Source organism: Mesocricetus auratus, unplaced genomic scaffold, assembly GCF_017639785.1.
Source record: "Mesocricetus auratus isolate SY011 unplaced genomic scaffold, BCM_Maur_2.0 Super-Scaffold_100019, whole genome shotgun sequence".
Taxonomy (NCBI): domain Eukaryota; kingdom Metazoa; phylum Chordata; class Mammalia; order Rodentia; family Cricetidae; genus Mesocricetus; species Mesocricetus auratus.
In genome coordinates, this window is record NW_024429200.1 from 7585602 (window position 1) to 7608607 (window position 23006).

The 23006-nt window shown below is 45.0% G+C and overlaps 1 protein-coding gene across 1 annotated transcript; it reads left to right on the forward strand.

Moving 5' to 3' along the window:
* Positions 1 to 1515: 1515 nt before the first annotated feature.
* Slc35b4 (solute carrier family 35 member B4) lies at positions 1516 to 22116 on the forward strand. The gene is made up of 10 exons (XM_005082386.4): positions 1516 to 1861; positions 7556 to 7669; positions 9982 to 10084; positions 11053 to 11102; positions 14129 to 14210; positions 14423 to 14483; positions 15847 to 15956; positions 17246 to 17321; positions 18404 to 18479; positions 19394 to 22116. Exons 1-10 carry the CDS (start codon positions 1785 to 1787, stop codon positions 19638 to 19640), a joined length of 996 nt encoding a protein of 331 aa, XP_005082443.1. The 5' UTR covers positions 1516 to 1784; the 3' UTR covers positions 19641 to 22116.
* The last annotated feature ends 890 nt before the right edge of the window (positions 22117 to 23006 follow it).

Here is a 23006-nt window from a genome sequence, read left to right on the forward strand (position 1 = left end):
GAGGAGTTTCTATGGCAGCTGATAGCTGATGACAGCTGATACCTGGTCCCCCCCACACACACACAAGGATTTAATCAGGCTGAGATGACACCTTAAAGATGACCCCCTGATGTCACCAACCCCAGCCCTTTAAGCACCTCCTTCCTTTTCTTTAAAAGCTCTCAACATCAGCTGCAGTCAAGCCCCACCAGGAGGAGGGTGCTACTTTGAGAATGACAATGCTCAAGCACTCCAGTCAAAAAATGTTCACACCTGGGCTGCAGATCTGGCCCAGTGGTTAAAAGGCTGCTTTCTGGAGGACCCAGGTTCAATTCCGAGGACCCACACGGTAGCTCACAATCTCTGTAAATTCAGTTCCAGATATAATGACCTTTTCTGGCGTTTCAGGCACCAGAACACATGCGTTGTACACATATACATGCAGGCAGAACATCCATACATAAACAAACTACTCATGCCAGCATTTAAGTGAAAGGAAGTGCTTCCCCTGTCCTTCCAGCTGAAATCTCATGGCATGTGTTACTGAGCCTCTTGGTGTTTATTTTTGTTCAACAGCAGTAGAAAGAATGCATGGTGACCACTAACTATGTACATAGCCGGCGCTTTTGTGTTCTGTATTTGTACAGAATGTATACACCTTGCACATCTAACAATGCATTAACAGCCCAAGTCTCTACTTCTATAATGTAATATTAGTACGTTCTGCTCAGTGCTGTGCCGTTTCGTGTGTCTAATTTTATCCAGAGCGTGATGGCAGGCAAATGAGGAGATGGATTGGTATATGCTTTTTTTATTTCCCACGAGGCATAAACAGTCCGACATTTCCCTCAAGATTCACAACATCCTTGCCAATGGTTCTCCCAACTTGTGACCCAAAGACCGTATCAGAATCCTCCTGGGTGACTGGGGCCAGCTTCAGACTTTGTGAATCACAGTTCTTGTGTGTGATCCTGAACTCCGAATTTTCTATAAGCACCCCAGGTAATGCCAATGAATACTGAAGTTGTGAATGCCTGTCTTAGAAGGAGAATAGAAACAAGAACTAAGGTGAAAAGAATGCCCTAAATTCAATATTTAATGAGCACCTTACGCGGGCAAAATGTCAGCACCAGACAATATGTGCTGGGTGCCTCCACAAAAATCATAACAGAAAGCAACACACTTAGAGTGTCAGCGTTTTCTACAACCACCAGGAAGAGGGGCCTATCTTCCCCTGCGTGAGAGTGCTGCGCCCGATGCTCTACATAGCCAGTTCAAGCCACGGCTCTGTCCCAAAACTTTGGGTTTCAGTGTTTCCCTAGAAATCAGTTTAGAGAAATTTCTACATTCCCTCAGTTCCAGGAGAGTTGTTTCAGGTGCTAGAACACTCTAATGAGTAGTCTGCAGGTCCATAATTCCAGGTCCCACAAGCTACTTCCTTGGAATCCCGTTTCCACCTTTCTGGTACGGGACTCCATTTCCCAGAAGGCCGCGCAGCATGCGATCACGCGAGCCTTCAGGGAAACTTGCCGGTTTTTTTTCTCGCCAGCCGTAAAGACGCACGGTATTCTGGGACTTGTAGTCTGGCCAGCCCTTGGACGCCCCCTCAGATGAATGGGGCCGGGGATGACTGAGAACTACAGCTCTTGGGCTGGCCGCGTCGGTGGCAGCCGCGGAAGAAGAGTGGACGAAGACAGCTCTCCGGCAACGAACAGCGGGCGGTGGTGATGTTCAGTGAGGACTTCCCAGGGTAGCGATCTGGAAGGGCGCTCAGCGCGCTCGCACCCTGTGCTCCTGCCCCGGCCATGCGCCCGGCCTTCGCGGTGGGCCTGGTGTTCGCAGGCTGCTGCAGTAATGTGATCTTCCTAGAGCTGCTGGCCCGGTGAGTGACCCTCGCGGGCCGCGCCCGGGCTCCCAGGGCTGGTCCCGGGCTGCTCGCCTTGTCCTCCTCCCCACTCCACTGCCCTGGGTACCCGCGCCGCCCGCTACTCCGCAGCCCTGGGTACTGCTCCATCTCTTAGCATCCAAGTGCCCGGGACACCCGGGGTGCTGCTGTCGTCTCCTCGATGCCACACTTTGGGAACTTGAAGCTTGGAGACTTTTTTCACTTGACTGAACCAAGGTCTCGGGGAGCCAGAGGCAGAACCAGTTCCTCCGCCAAACCACCCTCCCTCCCCCTGCTGCTCATCCAACTCTAGCCCTGTTCTCCGTCCAGTTAGTGAACGACACGTGCCTGTCCGGAGCAAAGCCTTCTCACAGGCAAAGCGGTCTCCACTCTTGTACATGTTGCAAAGAAAGTTTCGTCTGTGTGTACTGACATGCCCGGCACAGGATTTGCTCTTACTCGTCGTAGAGATAGATGATTGTGAGGACTTTCCCCAAACTCACGAGTGAGTGATGTGGAGCAGATAACTACTGAGTCCCTGAGCATTTAGCGTGTTGCAGTCTTTAATTGAGAAGCGTGCACTGTGAAGCTAAGCTTGAGAGTGACGGTGACACTTTCCCAAAGGGAGCAGGGCTGGCTTTGTGGTGGTGGTGTCTTACAAATAATGTTGAGTAATAATGTGCAAAGTTCAGTGGGCAGACGTTAGAGGAGAGAGGAGGTGGAGTGGAAAAGACTTAGTACTAAACAGCTCACGTTAGAAATTTCAGGTTTGGCTCCACTGTCGTCTGGCAATACAATCTTTTCCAGTTTCTTAGCGTTCCTGGGCCCCCTTTCCAGGCAGTTCAATAACATCTCAGTATAGTAATAACTAACTACAGGTTTCTAAGTCTATATACTATATCCATTGGCTCTCTGAACAACGCTGTGCTTCAAGAGTTACATTGTTTGACTCAGAGTGAAACAGATACAAAGTTGGGCGGCCTTTTCACTATTTGTAAGGGGCAGAGCAAGAAATGGTGTCTAAGATGTCTGTCTAAGCTCCTAGCCCAATACCACGCCCAGTTCCCTTTCATTTTTAAAATTTGAGCGGTCCATAGTGAGATCTCTGATATAAATGTATTTTATTTGATGCTGTTGGTTTAAGTCCTTTTGAAGCAAGCAGTTTGCTTATGGTCAACTCTGGATTAATTTTTGCTGTTAGAGAGCCTGCCATTTTGTTATGTTGATGAAGGATTGTTTGTCTTGGGAGTGGTAAGGAATATGAAAATGAAAAAAAAGTTGCTGGCTGTAAGCCTGATACACTTCAAGGGAGGAGACTTTGAAATTTGGTATATATTTAATACGTTTTTAAATAAAAAGGTGATATGTTCAGGCTGACTATAGAAACAAAGTCAGATAATTGTGTTGAATGTGCCATCAAATTAAATGAAGTCTATGTGTACTGGCTTGTGAGCTCTTGCCCAAAGTACTTGGTTTCACCCATCAAAGGGGCATGTGTGTGAGCTCCTTCATCCCCATCGGTTCTGAAGGGTTGAGTGAGATGCAGGTGGACAGCCTGCTGCCCACTGGTGGCTGGCTTCCCCTTCTCCCTTACAATTTTGTTTCAGTACAGGCATACCTTGTTTTTGTTTGTTTGTTTTTTGTGATGATCCAGAAAACTTATGGATAAATTTATCTTTATGAAGTTTTTTCATTCCTCACAGGAACTTTCATTTAGAATTTTATTAAGAACCGGAGTTCCCCCCCCTCCTTTTTTTGTAAATCTGCATTTTGGTGTGTAATTGTGGGGTTTTCCTGCAGTGGTAAGGAAGTGGGCTTATTAATGCAATGTGCAGTACATTAATTAGACTGATGGCATCTTATTCCTGATTTGCTTAGGCATATTACACCTTCCCATTGTAGAGCAGTAAAATCGGACCTGGTTAGACCAGAGGGGCTTTAAGATTCCTTCTAGCCGGGCGTTGGTGGCGCACGCCTTTAATCCCAGCACTTGGGAGGCAGAGACAGGCGGATCTCTGGGCCAGCCTGGTCATCAGAGCGAGTTCCTGGACAGCCTCCAAAACAATACAGAGAAACCCTGTCTTGAAAAACCAAAAAAAAAAAAAAAGATTCCTTCTACATAGGATCTTGACATTTGTGGCTTTAATCTTGAGGAATTACCATAGGGAGCTCATTATAGAGCAGAAAGTGTCCTTAGATGGCTTCCTTGGAGCCCTTAGATGTCATTCTAAATACAAAGACTGAAATGATTTGGGAAGGGTATGCTGAGCCATTTACCCCCAGTTGGAAAACAAACTCAGGTTCTTCTTGCTGACTTTTGTAGACCTCTGATTGGGACTAGGGATAAAATACAAACTCTGTGCATTGAAGGAACAGTGACATAGCAGTAAGTGAGATCTGGATTCACCTCTCAAGGTGCTTCTGGTCAACCTTCAAAACATGATATGCATATATGTTTTATGCATGTGCTGTATATATACACACAGAGAGAACTAACGAAACAGGCAAGACATTGTATCTTAACATCAGGATAAATAATCTAAAAGATTTTGTTTTTTTCCATTTAATTTTTCCATCAAGAACATGACATTGAACTAAATAAGGAAGTTCTATGTCCAGGAAAGAAAGAAACGAGGTGTGAACCATCTGCCCGATTCATTCCCTTCAAAGTTGCTTTTTGGTTTTTTAAGGTTGAAATCTGGGTTTTTGCCAAGAAAATCCCAAGTAAGAGAAGCTGTCTGCAGTTGATGTTGTAAGTGTTAAGAAAAAAAGAGAAGGAAGGAGTCGGGGAAAGCATCTCACATTTTTATTTGGAAGCTTTAAAGTGAGTTATTCCAGTTCAGAGAACACTCCCCCCTCCCCAGCTGTGCCAGCTGCTGGTCCCTAAAATGCTCTCTGCATTAGCTTAAAGGAACATTGGGTGTAGGATCATGGGGTTACACAGGGAGGCTTACACATGCTATAGAAGGACAAAAAGTAGAATAAAATTATCAGAGGTCCTGGTGGGAGAACCAGAAAGTGATTCCTCGGGGGACGTCTTTCGGGGTACCCTAAAATTAGATGGTGGTAATCATTGGCTGATAATAATAGCAGTGATATATAAACCCCACTCATTTGCCATGAAGTCCTACTTGATGGAGAACCATGTTGTCTTCATGTCTTTAGTGATAAAGTATGTATAAATAAAGGGAAGATTGCAAAGATCATCTGAAGGATACCATTGTAACATTTGTAAATCTTTCACATCTTTTACACAGATGCTAATATCCTAGAGCACATTTGCCTAAAGTGAGGCCTCCCCACCCTCACTGGCTGGCTTGAGTGAAGACCAGACTGCATCCCAGGAGTGGGAGTGCCCGGATGAAAGGGACACGGTCCATCTTCTGAACATTTCATGATGGACTGTGTTTGCTGCCTGTAGCTCACGCCTGGCTCCCGTGTGCTTTTCCTTCTCCACGAGCACGCTTACCTAGCACACACTCTTGCATGCAGAAGAGCAGGCGCACCCTTTTCCCACTAGGATGGAATGGGGAGCCTTCGAGAGCACAAGTTCCCAGGGCCTCAACCCAAGACAGTGAGATGAGTGCTGGGAAGGTGAACCTCTCCAGGAACATGGCTTCTTTGTTCATTCATTCATTCATTCATTCACTGATTCATTCATTCACAGTACTGGGTATTGAATTCAGTACTTCCTGCACACTAGGCAAGTATTCTGTAATACCACTAAGCTATGTATCTAGCCCTCTACTTCTTTCTCTTTAAATTTTGAGACACAGTCTCATTAAATGCTGCCTCACCTACTCATAATGCTAGGCTTACATGCCCACACTGCCACGCCCAGCCTGATCCATGGGTTCCTGAAAGCCAGCTAGGATAGAGTTGACTAGCACTGTGATGGGAACCGTCTAGAGTTAAAGTTCTGTGCTCTTGTATTGACTAATGGTTTTAATTAGATTCTCGAATGAGATGAATGTCTTACACAATTGTTTATGGAGTCCTACAAAGTTTAGCCTTGCCCCTTGAACCCAAGAAAGACAAATGGTTGGCCTGCATCTAGAGCAGTAGGTTTCAAGGAGCCGACATAGGCAGCAGAGCTTAAGTCCGGCACTGTGTCTGTCTGAGATGGCAGACGCCGCTCTTTGGAGTGCTGTGTTCCGTAGCTGTCTCTGTGCACGTGGGAGTATTAAAAGATTTGCACTGGGGGTGTTTAGGTCAGTGGTAGAGTGCTTGCCAGTTTTGTGTGTCAACGTGATGCAACCTGGAGTCGTCAGAGAGGAGGGAGCCTCAACTGAGAAATGCCTCCATAAGATCAGGCTAGGCAAGTCTCTGCAGGGCATTTTCTTGATTAGTGATTGATGGGGGAGGGCCCAGCCCATTGTGGGTGGAGCCTCCTCTGGTCTGGTGGTCCTGGCTTCTATAAGAAAGCAGGCCATGGGGAGCAAGCCAGTACACAGCACCCCTCCATGGCCTCTGCATCAGCCTCTGCCCCCAGGTTCCTGCCCTGCTTGAGTTCCTGGCCTGACTCCTTCGGTGCCGAACAGTGATGTGGAAGTGTAAGCCAAATAGACCCTTTCCTCCCCAGCTGCTTTGGTCATGGCGTTTCACTGCAGCAATAGTAGTCTAACTAAGACACCTAACACGTTCAAGGCCCCGGTACCCACTTGTGTATCTTGCCATTAGTGCTTGGTATTCACAGCACCAGTAGAGAATGGAGGTGACTTTAATAAATAGCGTTGTATTGATCGTATTCATCTAAAACTGCTCTAAAAAGCCTGTTCAGTGGGGTCAGGTGGGTGTCTGTGGTTAAGATGAAAAGACAAACCCTGAAGCTGGTAATACTAGTTTTAGGGGGATTTTGATGCTCACTTGGGACGTCTTCCGCTATAGAACAGAACTGGAGGGTGGTTCAAGGAAACCATTAACATTTCACAGGACTAGCTTTCAGAGTGGCTCAAGAGGGACATCAGAAATAACTTTGGTACTATGGCATGTGTTCCTGTTAGTCACCGTGGAAGATTCCTAGCGCTTCCGTAGAGCACTGATGAGGATCTGTTGAATTCCAGGAAGACCTCTTGACTGGCTAATGTATTGAAGAACCACAGTAAGGGTTGTGGAGAACCACCGTGTGCTACAGCAGGATTTCTCAGTCACTTTTAGCTTACCGTGCCAGCCCCAGAACCCATTTTGACAGTGTACAGATATGTATCTGTGCCTATTAAAATGGCAAACCTCCTCCCCATCCCCAGAACTATTTATAAATCTTTGGGGACACTGTCTAAAGTCACACCCCTATCATCATGTGACCAGTAACTCCTGGTCAGTAGAAATAGATGAACATTCCAGGAGAATTCCAACATGTTCCTGTCCTTGACTAGAGACCCTTTGGGAAATGGGGGATTACTAGGAAATTTCCTGCCACTTACTGGGAAAACCATCTCATATTTCCTCGCAATGAAAGAAATTCTCATGCAGGGCCTTCCACTCTAGGGAACCCTGACAGAGTAGAGTTGGGCATCCCCTGTGACGTACAGTGTCCAAGTGTGTGATCATGGTATGTGAGAGCCACAATGAGGAAGGACGGTGGCTGTAGAAATCTATCCTGTTATTTTGGTGCCGTAAATATAACAGGTTGTGGTGCATTTTATCTGAGTCTGTGCCTTGTGTCTTTCCTCTCTGCTCTTCACCATACAGGAAGCACCCAGGATGTGGGAACATCGTGACGTTTGCACAGTTCTTATTTATTGCGGTGGAAGGCTTCCTTTTTGAAGCTAACTTGGGAAGGAAGCCACCAGCTATCCCACTAAGGTATGACACATTAAGGTCTTGTTGAGTCCTTTAAAACCTAAAAAGTGGCGCCTGGACAGAAAGTGTGAGGCATGTGTTTCAAGTTTCAAGCGGAGTCATTAGTTTTATGAATTACATTGTTATGCTCTAGAAACCTATTTTTAGAATAAAATTCCTGCCCGCAGCATTTAAAGTAACTGTGATGGCAGTAAGTACATATGTGTATAATACAGGGTCAGAAGGACTAGGGTGACCACAAATTTCTAATATTTGTCATTTGTGTTGGCAGAGTTATTGATTATGCTAAGAGTACTATCATTAAGCATCCTGAAAAACAATTGGCTTTTGGAAATAAAAAAGCAGTGAGTATATAGCATGGCAGACTACTAAATGCCACTGAATTATTTGCTCAGAAATGGTTAATTTTATGTCGTGTGAATCTCGTTTCAATTAAAAGAAAAGTGAATGACAAACTAACAAGGAATTGTTAATGCCAGACTTCTGTCCATCATTCCAGGATTGCCATAAATATCTTCACACACAAGGCCAAATATGACATTTCTCATGATGGCAGACTTGAGATAGAAGTGTCCTCCCCTTGGCATTTAAGTGGTGTCACTCAGCTTCTTTAGGAATAAAATTCCCAAGTGAATGTCCCCAAGAACTCATGCTCATCCTTGTCAGTGTTCTTTTGCTGCCTTCCGTAGCTGAATGTTTTTCTCCATCCGTCCGGTCCCCCTGGACTGGTTTCTCTCCCGATTGTATATCCCCATAGTCACTTACAAAATAGCCACTCAGAGGCGGCCTGGTTGTTGGTAGAGCACACCTTTAATCCCAGCACTTGGGAGGCAGAGGCAGGCAGATCTCTGTGAGTTTGAGGCCAGCCTGGTCTACAGAGTGAGTTCCAGGACAAGCTCCAAAGAGAAACCCTGTATCAAAAAAAAAGCAGATGTTACTTAGAAGTTGTGAGGAAGTCATCACTAGTGGTCTTGCATGCCTGTAGCACTGTTCTCTGTGTTAGTTGTCAAGTTCCTTAGAGCAGCCTTGGCTTTGCTTGACCATTGTAATGTCTGTCCAGCTCCATATCTAACCAGCAACAAAAGAGAAGACACTGTGGGGATCAGCGTTGTTTTATTCTTTGCATATTTAGACACAAAACTCTTTGGAAATCTATACCCAAGGTCGAATATTTTATGAACGATACGGAACCATTGTTTACTTTTGCTCAATATTATGTAGGCATTTATTTAAAGATTTTAAAAAATATTTTTGAGCAAATTATGAAATTGCTGATATTTAATCCTTTTTGACTTGCAAAAACATGACAAGAATGTGGTTTAGCTTAATATATATGAAAGGCAACGTGAATATTTTTGTATCCCTTTATCATGATTATAGATTTTTTTTTAAGACGGAATCTCATTTTTCTTTAGATTGGTCTCAGACTTGATGTGAAGGTGAGGATGGCCTTCAGCTCCTGATTCTTCTGTCTCTACCTCATAGTTCTGGGATTGTCAGTGTCTGCCAACACGCCACCTTTATGTGGCATGGGGAGTGAACCCAGGGCCTCAACCTGACCTACATCCCTAACTCCTAGGACTTTTAAAATTTTTAATTTTCATCATAATTTAAAAACTTCTCAAATGACAACGACTCTGGCTGGACATGGTGGTGCACGCCTTTAATCCCAGCACTCAGGAGGCAGAGGCAGGTGAATGCCTGAGAGTTAGAGACCACCCTGGTCTATTTAGCCAGTTCCAGGCCATGGGGGGGTGGGGGAGATACTGAGTGTAAGTCTATACAAATCAAAGAATATCCTCATTATTTTAGAGTCTTCTGATTTGCTGTGTGGGATAGTTTTCACTGTGGCTAGGCTGAACATGAGCTTGACTTAACAAATCTTTGGAATCTTTTTTTTTTCAAAATTAAGAAAAATAGTATTATATAAATATACACAGGGCACATTTAAGGTAATTACCCATTTTCAGATTCCCCAGAGGCCTATGAAAAGTATCTACAAATAACTAATATATTAAAAAGGATTACCTGTCCACTTAAAATCTGTTACTATGGATTAGGTAATGTTTGTAAAGCCTAGAAAGTCTGTTGAAAAAATATTCAAGTTTTCCTTAAACATATTCAGTAATTCAGACTTTCCCCATGCTAGTCTGACTTGTTGAAGTGTATGTCTTTAGTATTCAACTTTACGTTATAATGGTTCTTAACAGAGAGCAAGAAAGCCAAGTGTCTTTTAAATGAAATATATGTATTTCCTCTATGTCAACATTTCTTGGAAAAGTGGGCTCCTGTGATGCTGTTCTCTTCCATTGCAGGTACTATGCCATCATGGTAACAATGTTCTTTACCGTCAGTGTGATGAACAACTATGCCCTGAATCTGAACATCGCCATGCCCCTGCATATGATATTCAGATCAGTAAGTGCCAGCTCACATGCGTGTCCTCTGAATAGCATAGTGAAGTGGGCAGACCCAGCCTGGGGCAGAAGTCGACAGTCTTAAGGAAGTCAAGTCTAGGGCATACGAATAGGTTTGCATTGAGTCTCTGAACAGGATGGCTCTCATCTGCAGCATAAGGTAGAAAAAGAGACCTGGGAAAATGGGAAGTGAATGGCTTTCGTTTATCTCAGGTCTAAGGTATGGCTAATAAAAATAAAATTGAAATTTCTCTGGGAAATAGATTTGTTTCCTGTTTTCTTCGTCTGGCTGATTTTGAGCTTTTCTTACCTCAGCCCACCTTGCTTTGTAGCTCAGGCTGCCTTGGAGCTCTCCGACCTCTGCCCCAGCCTCCTGCATGCTGGGTTTACGGGCTTGTCCCGTCACACCCGGCTGGACAACTGTTGGTGAAGGGGACTTATCTCAATATGATTACCCGTTTTCTTCATTACTCTGTGGGTGATGAGCTCTCTCTGTAGTCGGTGTATAAATAAGAGCAGAGTGTCCCAGAAGAGTGGGGAGACATCAAGGAATGTGTAGGCGGAGTTGCAGCTCACTGGTGGAGACAGGAATGACATTACCTTGTTGCCTGAGATCGTTATGAGATTAAGTGTCCTATTCCTACATAAGGCAACTGTAATCATCGGGGTGACCACATAGCACTTCTGTAAACTTGTTGGTTGCTTGATACCTTCTAGAGCAGAGGGAGATCCCTGCTTGACTTCCTTCATGAAGAGTAGAGGTGGCAACAAGCTCAGTGGAAGTTTTATACATTGTGATGGGAAATTTGATGGCAGGAGGTCCAAAGTATCATCCAGCCCTATTACTCATACCCTTTATTAACGAGAGCAGATCGTTTTCCCCATTGTGTCTTGATTGAGTTCATTGGGTCTCTTTTTCTTAGTGATTTTCATCCTTCATTCCATGTTTTCCCTTGTCTTCTTTTACAGGGCTCTCTGATTGCCAACATGATTCTAGGAATTATCATTTTGAAGAAAAGGTAACAGCACGCCTTCATGTTTTGTATGTGGAAGTGATATTTCAGGTGACCTCTGTGGACTGGTCACCTTTCTTTTCTCACTGTGGTAAAAGGCTGCTCTTGCTCATCAACCTTTTCCTGAAGTCTTTCTCTCAGAATCATGGGTAATGACGATTTTCCTAAGGCAGCTGACCAGGCCAAAGGTTCTCCTTGTGGCTTCCTGTGGGACCAAACAGCTCTCCGACCACTGGCTCTTCAGTGCCTTGTCAATCTGTAAAAGCCGTTGACACCGAATTCACTGTGCAGTTTGGTCACCATTAGCCACGTGTGAACTTACATTTTCTAAGTGAAACAAAGTGAAACATTTCCGCACTTTTACTAGTCGCATTTCAAGCACTGAGTAGCCACATGTGGCAGATGGTGGCCTATTGGAGAATGCGGATATGGAGCATTTCCAGGGAGTGGCACGGGAGACATGTGGGTCAGTTGTCCTAGAAAGTGCTTGGTTATTTGCTCTGTTTTTATTCTTGGCATTCCTGGGCCTGGATCGCAGGGTCTCACACTTGCTGCAAGCATTCTTATCAACCCGAATATTCAGCACATATGAGGTGCCTATCCGTGTACTGTAATGAACTGGGGAGCAATTTTATATGTTAAGACAATTTCTCGTAAAGGCCCAAATAGACGCTAAGAAGAGCAGAAGGCTCGGGGTTATTCTTTGTAACGGCTGCCGCGGTGTGGTAGAATTGGAGTGGGAAACGGTAGGAGCAGCAGGGACGCTACTTCACAGTAGCCACCTCTCTCCTGAGCCTCGCCCTTACTTGCCAAGGAGAAGGTGACATTAGAGAGAGTCAGTAGGGAGTCTATAAGATTTCTCAGGGGAAGGTCATCCTCATTGTTAAAGCCAATGTTGTGTAAGTGATGCCACATTTTCAGCTGGCCAGTTCCTGGTCTCAGTATCAGGGCTCTCTCAGCTTGAGAAGAATCTGCCAATTCAGAAAGGAAACCTAAAGGGGTTTTGTTTTTGAGATTGTTTTTTGAGATAGTCTCATTCTAGCCCTGGCTGGCCTGGAATGAGATATGTAGACCAGGCTAGCCTTGAACCCACAGAGATTCATCTGCCTCCGCCTCTGCCTCTTGAGTGCTGGGATTAGAGGCCTACAGTACCATACTGCTTGACTAGAACCTACAGTTTTTTTTTTCCTTTTTTCCCTTTTTTTTAATTTTCCATTTTAAATTTAGATAAGAAACAAGGTTGCTTCACAAGTCAGTACGAGGTCCCTCTCCCTTTCCCTCCCCTCCTCCCGTGCCCTCCCTCCATCTCCCCCCCCCCCCCCCCCCCGTTATCCCCTCATTCCCCCAGGGAAGGTGAGGCCCTCCATGGGGGTGTCCATAGTCTGTCATTTCATATAGGGCAGGGCCTAGACCCTTCCCCACTAGTTCAGGGTGAGAGTGCACCTCACATTGTTCTACAGTTTTTAAGTCCTAAAGGCTGTATCCAAACAAGGACACTGTGCTCCTTATCATGTGTCCTTTATCTCTGGAGGCCTTGGAGCCCTAGGTGAGTGCTGCTCTCTGTGAGCTCTCCTCAGCCCTCGCTGCCTTTGTACAGGATTTTAATGACCAGATGTTTGTTTAAGATAAAGGCTGTACTTGATAGCTAAACTGCACCTTGGAGACCTAGGTTCCTTCCTACACTTTGATTTGATTCATAAGAAGATACTGTATGTATAATACATATTTATGTAAAAGAATTATAATCTCCTGATACAACCTCACACCGTCAGGGGTTCTTTTAAACACCTGTTTCCCTTAAGAGTTGACCTGGAGTCTGTTGTCTTGGGTCTGAGCCTTTGACCATCAACAGAACAGGAATTTCTCTAACTTCTCTACATTAATTTATTCTACCCCCATCCCTTCCTCCATGGTGTTGGCAATCAAACTCAGGGCCTTGTCCATGCTAGGAAAATGTCCTGCTGCCAAGCTCTGATCCAAGTGTACCTTCTTATTTTTCTTGAACGGCCCTTTGGAGAATTTAAAGACCACATCTATATTTTTCTTAACCATTATTTTGGCTTCATTTTTAAACTCCTTCAACTCGGTTTCTAGACTGAACTTTTGCTATGTAAGGATTTATTGGCTTCTATTAACTACATAGTTAACTCAGTGCATTATGATAAGTTCATATACTCATGTATACATACACAATATATTTTGATTATATTCCTCCCCAAACCCTCTTGTCCGTCTCCCATTCCTGCTGAGTCCTCCTTCTTCCAGCCAAGCCCTCTTCCACCTCAGTACCCACTTCTCTGTAGTGGGGCTCTCCTGCCTCCTCTTCTCGGTGCCTCAGCCAGTCAGATCAGCTCTGATGAGGCATTGTCACCAAAAGATACAGTGTCCTTGGGTAGAAAAGAAATGATGATTCATTCTGCAAGTTTAATTTCTTTTCATCCTTCCTGGGGCCTTTCTCTTGATTACCAAGACTCTGAGGGGGATCATAATGACACCATTTTAGTTAATGGGAAATGTTACCATTATGCTGCCCTTGGCTCTACAAATTATATATTCCTCCCTTTATCCAACTGTGCCAACATTTTACAGAATCATTTAAGTTATTCATATTGTTTTTAATGAAATACCTTCCCTGGAGAATGGACATTATTCCCTAAGTTTTGACTGTTGTCATTTGTATCTGATAATCTGTTGTTCCTCTTGAATGGTGTGTGTGTGTGTGTGTGTGTGTGTGTGTGTGTGTGTATGTGTTAAGACATAATTCTGGGCTCTTAGGATTGGAAAAGCCACAGCTACAGGTGAAGACTGGGTAGGCTGCATTGGCTTCTGGAGAGCAGAATGCAATGTCATGTGACAACCGGTGCATGTCTGTTTTCTGGTTTTGTTTACTTTTTCAATCTCTGATAAAACAGCCTGCTGGTCAACACTATGGTGATACTGTAGAGGATTACACTTGGATCACATACTACCCGACTGGAAATCCCGTTAAATGTTGTCCCCTTTCCTAAGATGTTCTTGTCCTTGTTTTTCAGATACAGTATGTTCAAGTATATCTCCATTGCCCTGGTGTCTGCAGGGATATTTATTTGCACTTTCATGTCAGCAAAGCAGGTGGTAAGAATCAGCTTTACATCCTTTGTATTCACTGCTTGTCATCAGGCTCCTTTACTAGGCGCCCATTAATAAAGAAACTAGAGTGCTCACGTAACACAGGAACTAAGAATGAATGGAGTTGAAGGAAGTGGACAGCATAAATATTCCCCTTGCGTCTCAGATGGTGTTTGCCATTCTGGCCTCTGTACCTACTCTATTTTCTTATTTCCTAGACTTCCCAGTCCAGCTTGAGTGAGAAGGATGGATTCCAGGCATTCGCATGGTGGTTACTAGGCAAGTATAGCAGTTACAAGAAGCTAATTACCTCCGCACTTTTGTTTGCTGAGTTTTCTCCTATGGGACATGTTTCTTGGCAAGAAGTTTAGGCTAAACAAATTATGCCTAGGAGGAGAGTGGCACCTGGAACCAATATGTCTCTGAAACTTAGTGTTCAAAAAATTAGAAGGCCAGTGTTCACATTTTTGGCACCGTATTCTACGTAGGTCCACATTTCCCGTGGTTGTCACTGGCATAGAGAGCGTTATTATAGTTATATAGTTAATTCTCATTAGGAGCACTGTGTAGGGAGTCTTCTGTTTCCTAGCAGCCAGTCCACTGAGCAGAAGTGCCTGCAAAAGAAGGGTGACTTAGAAATCTTGACTCTCAGTTTCCCAGGGACACAGGAGCTTATTTTCTTCTTAAACTAACTGTGCTCCATATGGCAGTGTTCCCAAATCAACTCTCATGAGAACTTTTAAAAATACAAGTATCTCTGTGTGGAATTAATTAGACAACTCCTACAGGGCCTTGTCCTCACTTGGGTTTGGAGGGGGAAATGTTTGCAGTAGTAACAGGAGTGGAGTCACACTGATGGGTGGAAGAAGGTAGCATCAAAGCCTGTGTCCCCTTTATCTTGGCTTTGAACTTTAACCCTTTAGCTACTGTTCTTCATAGAAAAGGTCTCTGCACTATCAGGAAAATACTTACCCAATGGGAAAACTCTCAAAGATATGAACATACAATTTATAGGAAAAAATTAATGTCCAGTAATCTTATGCCCTCATAAGCTAGTAATCAAAGAAAACCAAGTAGAGTAACTTTTCATTTGTGACTTACCTTATTGGCAAGAGGGTAAATGGCACTGTCACTGCTGAGAAAGGAGAGTAACAGCCATTCTCATGAAAGCCGTTAGCAGAGTATAATTGATTGCCTTTTTCAGAAAATATTGTGTATTGAGTTTTTTAAAGGTCTTAAAGTTTTTTTAACATTTGACTCAGCAGTTCCATTTATGAAAAAGTATCCTAAGGAAATAATTAACATTTTAAGTATTTATTAAATATATTGACTTTAGAAAAATGACTGGAAATCTAACTGGTCTCATTGCAAGACATTTCAGTGTGGTGCAGCCACTTTGAAAACACATGTAATAAAGCTCATAAAGGAAAGATCTGGAAAAACCTCATGAGAAAGGCCAGGTGTAAAGGGTGTGGACACTCTGACTCTGTCTTAGTATACAGAAATGTGCTTAAGGGTGTGGAAATGGGAAGCTAGAGGATTTCATGGTAGTATTGTGGTTTTGAAATTTGCATGTCCTAGTGTGGTAATTACAGAACTATAATAGACCAAAGGCACCTTGTAACCTGATCCTGTTTTTTAGGCATTGGGGCACTGACCTTTGCCCTGCTGATGTCAGCAAGGATGGGTATATTCCAAGAGACTCTATACAAGCAGTTTGGGAAACACTCCAAGGAAGCATTATTTTATAATGTAAGTGACTTTTTGAATCCTGGGGAAGTGAAAATTTCTGATTTATGATGTGTTATGCTGAATGAAAGCCTAATATAAATGACAGATTGTAACCGGCCTGAGGTTCTTTAGGCAGGGGGATAATGTGCATTTTGAGTGACAGTTAATCATCTGAGATGATCATGATCAACCAAATAGAACATTTAAGGAACAAGGAGCCAAGGCCTGCAGAGTTCCTGTAGGTAAAATTGTTAAAATTGATGTGGAAACCCAGAAAGAGAAACCTAGTCCCAAGGCGGGAAGTCAGGAGTGTGGAGATCAGGGGGGCAGCCTGGGGATGGGGATCCAGGGCCTGCATCCCCAGAAGGGCTTTGCTCACACGGCCGTTCAATCCACTGCATGGACCGGCCCAGCTTCTCCACTTTAAGGGCTGACCTGGCACTCTCTCCGCCCCTCCTTTGTGGCTATGGAAATATGTCCAGAGAACTGCCCCCAAGGCCAGGGTGAGAATCCCCTCTATGTGCAATTAATCCTAACAGGCTGTTTGACACACTCACTTGGAGCTAGAGTTTGTGGCTAGGGATTTTTAAAAAGTAAGCATTTTATTTGGCTTGTGTCTTTCTTTGTTTTAAAGATTTATTTATTATGTATACTGTGTTCAGCCTGCACGTACGCTTGTATACCAGAAGAGGGCACCAGATCTCACTACAGATGGTTGAGAGCCACTATGTGGTTGCTGGGGATTGAACTCAGGACCTCTGGAAGAGCAAACAGTGCTCTCAACCTCTGAGCCATCTCTCCATCCCCTGGCTTGTATCTTTCATTGAGAACAATGCCAGGCACAGTGACAGCTCAGCGAGCGTCACATGGTGTGACCTCACGTTGTACTGCTGTCGTGAGGAAGGACTTTATGTGTCCTCTTCCTCTTTAGCCTCAGCTCATTTGTTTTTCCTTGAGCTCAGATTGCCCTCAGATCTCTTTTTGTACTAGTTTCTGAATTCTTTGCAATCTGTGTGGTCCTTGTGATTTTCCATCCAGGATGGAGCAAGTCTTTTTGGGCAGAATAACTGTGTGCTGAAGCCCCCCCCCCTTTCCCTAGTTGCAGTGGGCACCCTACTTCTCTGGTTTTCTCGTTGGTGATCATCAGACTCCATAAGATGTCATGCCATATGATGTCAAGGGCACAAGGCACTGATAATTTGCCTTTGAGAGCTAACTTGCTTATTGGGCAGCTTCAAGTCATTGTAAAGCTACCCTGACTGCTCTGTATTGACTTTGTATTTACCTATGTGATCCATTTCTTCCCACAGCACGCCCTTCCACTTCCTGGTTTCATCTTCCTGGCTTCTGATATTTATGATCATGTTGTTCTGTTCAATAAGTCTGGTAAGTCTGGGGTCATGTGGCAGTACTACTTGCCAGTTTCTGAGGCAAGGCCTCAGTTTCGCCTTTGGCTCACCCACAGCTTTATCTCAAGTTCATCAGAACCTCTGCCCCTCCCAGGTGTCCAGATGGGGCTGTTAGTCAGCAGTTGCAGCAGCGAGGCCTTTTACACACTCTTTCCTATTCCCTGCAAATAAGAATATCCTCACCTCTCCTCGTTTCCTTTGGGATTGCATGTTTGCGTTTGAACATGGAATGTTACATGTTTTGAGAATGCAGACAGGTAGTGCCGGCACTCAGTTGGAACTGGGGCCCTTGAAGTTGGGTAACAGCCTTCTGTCTCTGTGTCTGTCTTCTGCCATGAAAGGCAGAGCTGCCCACAGATCTAAGCTGCCTTGGCACCAAGCAAGAGGGAGCAAAATGATGGCAGGGCTCGACTCCCTAGCTACAGATTAAATGAAAAAGATAAATTAATTACAATCAAAATAAAATTTAAAAAGAATATATGAAGGTAAGCTGTTGCTCCTTAGAGTGCCGACTTGGTAAATTGATGATAGACAGTCAGTCACCCTGAAAGAACACACACGTACAATCTGATCATTCAGATAGGTGAACTCGTAAGAAAACCACTTTTGGAGGGAGGGGGACCTAGGATTGGAATGTAAAAAAATAATTAGTAATAATAAAAAGGAAAACCCTTTTGTAAATCAAGGCTTTCTGTTGCACACACCACGGGTAGTAAATCATTTTGTACTGTGTCGTGCTGCTCTTCATATGCAAGGCTATGTCTATCATCTGGCCTAAAAATGTGTTACAGAAGTAGGCAGTATGGGAGAGTCCACAGGGCCTGACTTCCAAAGCACCATTTCCCATTATTAGTAGCATAGTTGTGAAGATCCCGAGAGCCCCATAGAGCTCCAACTCTTCGTGTAGACTGGTGAGTAAAGGCACGGACTGGCCAACTGTTTCTTAAGGGAAATAATGCCACTGTTCTGTTCCTGGCTTTGCCTGTGGAACCTCATTCAAAAGATGAACGGTTTCACTGCTCACACTGGCATGACCGTCTCCTCTCTTCTCCTCCGCAGAACTCTATCAGCTTCCTGTCATCAGTGTGGCTATGCCCATCATGTGGGTCTACCTCCTCATGAACGTTGTGACTCAGTATCCTTTCCTGTGCTCTTTTATTCGTGTCTCCATGTTGTCTGGCAGAGGAATATTCATTAACAGCGTAGAGGACATGAGTTTGGGTTTTGCCTTGACCTCTTCTATAGGGAGCTGGAGATGGGTAGACCCATTCATGAAGCCCCCTTGTAGAAGGGAGAGAGACCGTAATGGTGCAGGTCAGGTAGATCATGCGCAGAGGAACAGGACTCCACGGATTGGTTTAGAGCTAATCATGTCACGAGAGGAAATGGTCCCTGGTGTCCTAGGATACTGTTTATTGTTTCATGACTATTACAAGTCACTGCAAAGTTCTGACACAAACTTCAAATTAAGACTCATTTAAAAGTAACTATTTTAATAGAAGGATCTTACCACTATAAAAGTTGTGATATCTTAGCTGGGCGGTGTGGCGCACACCTTTAATCCCAGCACTCGGGAGGCAGAGGCAGGCGGATCTCTGTGAGTTTGAGGCCGGGCTGGACCGATAGCCTCCAAAACAATACAGAGAAACCCTGTCTCGTAAAAACCAAAAAAAAAAAAAAAAAAAAGTTGTGATGTCTTTAAAAAATTGAAGCAATTTGAGGCTGACTGCCTCCTTCTGAAATCACCACATAGATTTGCTATGCAGAGCTCCCCTTTGGAGGGGAGCGTGGAGGGCCCCAGGACGAGACAGAGGAAAGGTGAGTAGAATCACTTTCGTGACACTGCCACTCTGGCGTTATAGACGGTAATGAAAATCCATAGCAGTGGGTTCTTGGGAATGGCAGGGCAGGAATCTCTCAGGAAGTTCTGCCACGGAGGATCCTCAGAGTGAATCTTCTTGTTTTCTCGGCATGACAAGTTGAAGGCAGGAGTTGCGCCTAAAGCTTCCTCCCTGAGCGTTTACAGAGAAGCCTTAACCACTCCTCCAGATACGTGTGCATCCGGGGTGTGTTCATCCTCACCACAGAGTGCACCTCCCTCACCGTCACGCTGGTTGTGACCCTGCGCAAGTTTGTGAGCCTCATCTTCTCGATCTTGTACTTCCAGAACCCGTTCACTCTGTGGCACTGTCTGGGCACCTTGTTTGTCTTCATTGGGACCTTAATGTACACAGAGGTGTGGAAAAACCTAGGGACCACGAAAAGTCATCTGCAAAGGGAAGACAAGAAGGACTGAGGTCTGCCCGGGACAGATAGCAGTGTCACGTGACAGAGGCCCCTGGCGCAGGTCTGGTCATCATTTCACTTCGGCTACTGCGAAATTACCACAGTATTGAACCCAGCGGGCCCCAGGGCACCTCTGAAGGATGGGACTCACGTGCTCTTTCCAGACAGCATTTGTAGACTCCGTGTAGGCATCCCTGAGATAGAATAAACAACACAAGCAAGGCTACCAGGCAGACTATTGGCTAGCCTCTGCATTTGCTTTCCTGTCTCTATGCCAGGACATCAGAGTCACACGTGTGCGACCCCAGGTCCTCAGAGCTACTAGTTTTCTGCCCATGCATGGTTCCAGATCAGGCCATGCCCTTGTTGCTACTGATGGTTTATGTGTTGTGACCGCCATCACCCTTCTGTGGCTATGTACCACTTCTCTCCTACCACCCCTCCACACTTGAGCACTTTGGGGTACATCCGATGTTGCAGGCACAATCAGGCACTGAACGACCCGGTGGACATGTGAAAAATTAGACCCCAGGGATGCTGCTGCTGAACTCCCGCCAGTGTGTCGGGAAAGAGGCAGCCCCGGTGATGCTGGAGCAGACATGGGGACCCTCCCCCCCCACATTTCACTTATTTTTTTAATCAGCACAAGGATCACACGCCTCCTCACCTGCGACTTTCTGGGCTTAGAGCAGTCCTGCAGCGCTCGTGGCACATTAGAAAGGAAGAAAGGCTGTGAGTGGATTGAGACAAGGGAGACCTCCATCCATCTCCCTGGTGAAGCTCCTTAGCCTGTTACAGGCATGGGGATGGAAGTGTGGCCCGGCACAGCTCACTCCGCCGGCACCCTGAGAAGACAGCTGCCCCCCCTCCCACGAAGCCAGTCATGCAGTCATTTGGTTTCAGATGTGCCCAGTAATCCTGACGCTCTGAGAGTTGTCACCTGTCAAGTCACTGATGAGTAGATTGATACATAGGTGTGAACGTGATATATAAATCAGGTCAAATCCCACTACCAGAGTGAGGTCTTGTTTTCCCATAGACAGCAGACTGTTCTTGATGGATGTGGCTGTGAGGTTACATGTGAGCAGAACATATTTACATACAGAAACAGGCCTCTTTCCTGCTTCTCGTTCTGAAGGTCTGGTTTCCCTGTCATGGATAATCCTGAGAATGAGTAAACCTGTCAGCTAGCACATGTGCGTGTGAGCTTGTATGTGCCCTCAGCTGGGCTGTATGCGATTGGAAACAATGGACGTCCTCTTTTCTGCACTTAGACCCAAACCCTCATTAACCTCATCTAGCTCTCTGCTCCTCCGCAAACAGCTCAACTCACTGTTTCTCTTGCATCCAGACAAAGGCCTCTCATCCTTCTGCTATGTGCAGACTGTGCTGTGAAGCTGCACGTGGCTCTCCATGTCTCCTAGGCTCACTTTAGTTCTTTATTCCACTGTCTGAAGATGCTCTTTGATGGGGCTGAACAGCAGCGGGAAAGAGAAGTGTCCTAATCCTCGGGGGCCCTGGGGAAGGCAGTTAAAGCTGCCTTGCTGTTTTGTTACATTAAATACAGGTACTGTTCCTCCACCTAAGTCCCTTGGTTTGCAGACTTATTGTCATTCTGGCCACTGACAACTTCCCAGTGCCGATGCTCATCTCAAAGATGCCCACAAGCCCTTTAGCTGCTTTGAAATATGTGGGGCTGCTGGGACCAGCGTTGCTATAAATACCAACTGTTAAAATGTCCCCTTAAAAGGCTGTGGTATAAAAAGTGCTTTTCCTTCCTGTTTAGCAGAAGAATCTGCCCCTAGGGGCTCTTGAGGCTCTCTTCTGATTACTCCTAACAGGATAGAACCTTCAGCTACCCAGCGCTTTCCTGTCTATGCTGGAGAGAAGTACTACAGTTGGTAGCTGCCTGAGACTGGTTGATTCAGACAGGGTTTAACTGGAGCTACCAGGGTTTCAGAATGCGTATCCCTCTTAATACAAACACTTTGCAAGTTTTCGTAAGGGAGATGCAGGGACAAATAAGAGGTCAGAGCACTCACATCACAAAGTGTGCGCCTGCAGGGACAGCACAGGAGGGCCCAACCTGCTTCCTCCCAAACTCTAGTTAGAAGAAAATGCATCTAAGAGGCACTGCTTACAACTTTGTAAGATTGCTTTTCTAAAGTTTTTGTTGTAATTTCCTATATATATATATATATATATATATATATATTGCACATGGTCCCGTGGTGGATGTGTTCATACAATTGAGCACACCCTCCACTCACCCCCTCTTCCCTGGTGTCCGCCTCCCGGCGCCTGTGTTCCTCTGGACAGCTTTGCCTCTGCCTTCAGACTGCATACTCAGCCACGTTTTCCTGTCTACACAGTCTAGGAGCTACACAGGAGAGAGCGGTAGGATGCTTGTCTTTCCTACACTAGCTTCGTTTGCCTGCTAGGATTATCTCCAAACCCACCCATAAAATCATTCTTGAAAAAACTCATTCCTCTCGCCTGATTTTATTTTTCCATGCGGATTGCAAACATTTTAAAAGGGCAAATAAGCCATTTTATCAAGGCCGGACTCATTGAATGTAGAAGATGTCGGCTAAACATCTTTGTTCTTTCAGCTTCAGAAACAGCATGTAGTTTGACTCAAAGTAGAACTTAAGACATGTAAAACAAACAAACAAACAAAAAACTCCAAAACTATATGCTAGAGCAAGAATCAAATCGCAAGGACACTGGCCAGGAAATGTACTGTTGCTGTGCCCACGCAGTAGCCTGACTGGTGAATTTGTTGAGGTGGCGGGAGAGGACTGTGGATGCTTGGGTTATATTTATTACCTGCGAATCCTTTAAACAACGTCCTGTTGTAAACGCTACCTTCATCTCTTTTACTAGAAACGTAGTTTCAGTTTTTGAACTTTGTTCTTGCCAAACCCAGGGTCCCATACAAAATGTGCATTCTTTGATTTTTCTTTCCATCCAACGAAAACAACCAATAGCACACGAGATAAATTCATAGCTTAGTAAGTGGTGGGTTTTTGTCTTTCCTTTCCCCTTCTTGCTACTCCGTGCCAGGGTGGTCAGGCCGCCTGTAGCTCCCTCTTCTGGTCGGAGGAGCACATGGCAGGTCCCGGGGCCTTCATTTCCTGTGCCCCTCCTCCTCCCTTGGGGGGTCGGGCTTTGATTTTGCGCCTCTGTTCTTCATGACTGTACCTCGTTCCTCCACTGCGCCTGCATTCACCTGCGCTGTGTCATTCTTGCTCATGCGGCCGGTTCCTTGGGGCTCTCGACATGTTTTAAGAGTGTGGTGATGGGGGACATTTGGGAGAGTGCTTAACGGAGTGCGACCATGGAAGCTTTGTCCAAACTGTCCGCACATTCTTTT

Bases quoted from the DNA above. Each gene is read 5' to 3' on its own strand.
- Slc35b4 (XM_005082386.4), top strand. From the start codon at position 1,785: ATGCGCCCGGCCTTCGCGGTGGGCCTGGTGTTCGCAGGCTGCTGCAGT. The intron at 10,085-11,052 runs GTAAGTGCCAGC...CTTCTTTTACAG, and splicing joins TGCATATGATATTCAGATCA to GGCTCTCTGATTGCCAACAT. The intron at 11,103-14,128 runs GTAACAGCACGC...CTTGTTTTTCAG, and splicing joins ATTATCATTTTGAAGAAAAG to ATACAGTATGTTCAAGTATA.